The sequence below is a fragment of the Oppia nitens genome, unplaced genomic scaffold, assembly GCF_028296485.1.
Source record: "Oppia nitens isolate AA-2021 unplaced genomic scaffold, nextdenovo-longstitch-racon4-pilon3 scaffold25_pilon_pilon_pilon, whole genome shotgun sequence".
NCBI lineage: Eukaryota > Metazoa > Arthropoda > Arachnida > Sarcoptiformes > Oppiidae > Oppia > Oppia nitens.
The window spans coordinates 1146208-1150448 of record NW_026533205.1 but is presented as its reverse complement, the minus strand read 5'-3'; the positions used below and the strand labels follow the sequence as shown (position 1 = coordinate 1150448).

General features: G+C 28.4%; 2 protein-coding genes across 2 annotated transcripts; both read left to right on the top strand.

Moving 5' to 3' along the window:
• The first annotated feature begins 411 nt into the window (after nucleotides 1-411).
• Nucleotides 412-825, top strand: LOC128954155 (uncharacterized). Its single transcript, XM_054299723.1, has one exon. It carries the CDS (start codon nucleotides 412-414, stop codon nucleotides 823-825), a length of 414 nt encoding a protein of 137 aa, XP_054155698.1.
• A 1613-nt stretch (nucleotides 826-2438) lies between these two features.
• Nucleotides 2439-3764, top strand: LOC128954154 (uncharacterized protein F54H12.2-like). The gene has a single exon (XM_054299722.1). The coding sequence runs from the start codon at nucleotides 2439-2441 to the stop codon at nucleotides 3762-3764; it is 1326 nt and encodes a 441-aa protein (XP_054155697.1).
• Nucleotides 3765-4241: the final 477 nt, after the last annotated feature.

Here is a 4241-nt window from a genome sequence, read left to right as displayed (position 1 = left end):
ATTAAAACTGGGAGTTTACTATTTAATTTTTTCTATAACATTTTAGTGCATTATTTTAACACTCTATTTAACACAAAATATTGGATAAAGTTTCCTTAAAAACAAGGTGTTTACCTTTAGGTTTTTTGTAAAACATTTTAGTGCTGTTATAAATTTTTAACAAATAAAAATAAGAATAATTTTTGAAATAATTTTTCAGAGTATAACAAATAAAATACCCTTACAATATATCCTTGACTTCAATATAAAATTATTTAATGTTGAAATATTAGTGTATATAAGCATTTGTTTATTATAGGGAAAGTTTTCAATAATTTAACTTATGTAATAATTATGTTTTTAATTATTTAAATAAAAACAAAACTATTTTGCTGATTTGACCCACTATTGCAATATCATCGATCAATTAAAATGCGCCCAATAGATGTCTCTACTACTAATGAAAAACTTGTGTATAACAACCTGTTCTCTAAAACTAAATTAACCCCAAACAAAATAAATACTGGTGATAAAGTAAGACGAGTATATGACATGAAAGCATTTGATAAAGGATATTACCCTAGTTGGACAGACCAAATATTTACTGTTGAAAATACTATAAAAGGTGATAAACAGTATGTTTTTAAGCTAAGAGATGAACAGGGAAATATACTTGAGCAGCGCTTTTATCCCCAGGAATTGCAACAAATTACTGATAATCTGTACAGAATTGAAAAAGTTATTAAAAAACGTAAACGCCGTGGAAAAACTGAATACTTTGTAAAGTGGTTAAACTATCCGGAAAGCTATAATAGTTGGACAGATAATATTGAAAATGTTTCGTAACAAAAAAGTTTGTCCATCAGACTTAATATTATTTTCAATACAAGTATTTTTAATAACATTAGTAATTGTCGTTAGTTTAGTTAATCTATCATTTGATTTCGGCAATAAAAATTTGTGGACAATCATATTGACCAGCGCATTGGGATATATATTACCTAATCCAAGATTACGTATTTGCAATAAAGTTATAAAAGATGTCACAAATAACGATTTGTAAAATAATATCTATTTTAATAACTTTATTAATTATTGTTTTAGTTTTAATTATTTTTTTATATAATAATAAAATTCATCAATCCAAGTGGAATTGTACAAAATTAAATTATACTATAATTTGTGAATAAAATGAGTTCATATATTACTTTGAGTTCTAATGTTAGTACCGGTGACAATACATTAAGCGATTTCCGAACTAAATTAGGTGCTGTAATGAAATTTGATCCACAAAATGATTTATTGACAAGTATACCAAAATATACTGATTGGTTAGTTGGTATAACAGAAATATCATATACAAAATCATGGTATAATATTTTAAATGACTATAAAGTATCGTTATATGATGAGATGGGTAATATCTACAATAATGACTCCAATATTTATACAATTAAAGCCGGTTTTTATGAACGACCATCAAATTTAATTAGTGAAATAAACAGTATATTGGCTAAATTTAAAGGAATAGTACCTCCAAAGCTGATATATAATGAAGTAAATAATTACGTTACATTAATATGTGGGAAACTTGAAGACTCTGTTAGAGTATTTGTTAACTTGGGTGATGAGATTGAATGTTTGTTAGGACTTAAAAATAGAAATAATTACTATAATTATTATAATACTGAAAATGCAATTAATGATTATACAGTTAATAATGTATATACAAATGATGAAGTGAAAGCTCATCATCCAGTAGAAATATCTGGTGGATATCATTTATTATACTTATACACTGATATTGTATATCCATCTCTTGTTGGTGACACATTTGCACCATTGCTACGTGTAGTTGAAATACCACGTAAATCTAAATTTGGTGATACAGTGCACTTAAATTATGAGACACCACAATACAGACCCGTTAGACTAAATCAATTTGACACAATTAAAATCTATATAAGAGACGACAGTGGAAGACCTATACCATTTAAATTCGGTAGAGTTACATTGACTTTACATATTAAAAAAGTATAAAAGATGGATAACCCATACATTGATTATTATAAATCGCAAGCCGGTAACGGTATAGTAGTATATAGTGGTCACAGATATCAAGGTGGTAATGGTATATTTGGTAAAATTTTTAAACACATACAACCAGCACTAAAATATATAGCAAAACAAGGTTGGGAAGCATTTCAAGGTATAGGTAGTGAAGTATTAAGAGGTAAATCACTAGGTGACGCCAGTAAAAACCAATTACTTAAAACTGCTGATACAGTACTCAGTGACGTAAGTGATAAACTCAGTACAATGAAGCGTCAAAGAGGTATGGGTATTAGAAGAAGAAGACGCAAGCGCAGAATAAATAAATCTAAACGTAAAGTCACTAAAAAAGTATATAAAAGACGTAAACGTAGTCGTAAATCAGGAAGAAAACCAACACTAATATAATGACTACTATTCATCCATTGTCGTCTTTAATGACTTTACCGGAGTTGGATATATTTGGTGTCCCTCCAACTCAATTAATGATTGAAAAAGATATACAAACAGATCACAGACCGCTAACTACAATAAAAGCTGATTCACCCATTGAATTTGAAATAACTACTGGAATCAATGAATATATCAATTTAAATAAATCTGAATTGTACCTATGTTTGCAAATTGAGTTAACTAAAACTGAATCACCCGATATTACGGCTGACGATTGGAAAAAAATATCACCCGTTAATTATTTATTAAACTCATTTATAAAACAAATAGATGTAAAAATAGGTCAAACAACTATCACCAGTTCATCTATTAATTATCCATATATTGCTTATTTTGATGCATTACTTAATACATCTTCTCAATCAAAGTCAACACATATGCAAACATCAATGTGGGTTAAAGATAGTTACCCATTTAATGATCATAACTTAGAGCGACAAAAACGGTTATCACCAAAAGGTAAAAAACTAGCAGTTAGCCGTCATATTGAATTGTATGGAAAATTACATTTGGATTTATCTCAACAATTAAAATCACTAATAGGTGGTGTAACTATTAATATAAAAATACATCCAAACTCTCCCGATTTCTACTTAATGTATGATAAATCTATTGTTCCAAAAGTTAACATTATAGATACTAGACTTTATATTCATCGGTCAATTGTTCATTCACAAGTAGTACTAGCACATAATAAAATGCTTGAAGAAGATAAACCTGCACTATATTTTATTACCCGCCGTGAAGTAAAAACATGTACTATACCAAAGGATAGTATTGATTATTGTTTGAATAATGTTGAGAGTGGTGTTCTACCTAGGAAGCTGTATATATCATTTGTTAGTAATGATGCTTATAACGGCTCTCAAACACTTAATCCATTTTATTTTAAACACTATAGTTTACGGCATATTGCTTGTTATTTAAATGGTCAACAGTACCCGCATAAACCGTATACACCTGACTTTCAAAATGATAAATATATTAGAGAATACTTTAGTTTATTTGAAGTTAGTAATCAGCTGAGCCATACTACTTGTGACATTACAAAAGATGAATTTGCCGAAGGTTTTTCAATATTTGCATTTAATTTCATACCTGACCTATCAGATGGCGTTGCAAAAAGTGGTTATGTATCTCCATTACAAAGAGGTGGACTTAGAATTGAATTAAAATTTAATTACCCTTTAGCCGAACAAATAACTGCTTTAATATATTGTGAATACGATAGTTTAATTGAAATACAGAAAAACCGATTTGCTGTTAAAGACTTTTCATGAATACATTAGAAATAAATAAATATTTTCGTAGCTGTATCAAGTATTATGGCACCTATCCTAGAGATGAATTACCTAATACTATACCTAATAACAGTGGATTAATTGTAAATACAGATAAAGCTAATCAACCAGGAGAACATTGGGTTGCAATATATAAATATAATAACAGTGTAGTTTATTTTGATTCATTTGGCTTACCCCCACTACACAAAGAAATCATAAACTTTATAAAAGACAACAGTAGTAGTGGTTGGTTCTATAACACTATTAATTTTCAAAGTGTATACTCAACTACATGTGGAAAATATTGTGTATTTTTTCTATCAAATTATTTCAATGGCGCGAACTTTGATAACTTTTGTAAAATATTTACTTTCAGTAGTGATATTAATGATAAGTTGGCAGATATGTTATACAGATGGCAGCTGTAGCTTATCACATTTGTATAAAGATATACGTCAGTATAGAGTGGTTTAT

Excerpts from the sequence above, each read along its gene's own strand:
- LOC128954155 (XM_054299723.1), top strand. The coding sequence starts at position 412 with ATGCGCCCAATAGATGTCTCTACTACTAATGAAAAACTTGTGTATAAC.
- LOC128954154 (XM_054299722.1), top strand. The coding sequence starts at position 2,439 with ATGACTACTATTCATCCATTGTCGTCTTTAATGACTTTACCGGAGTTG.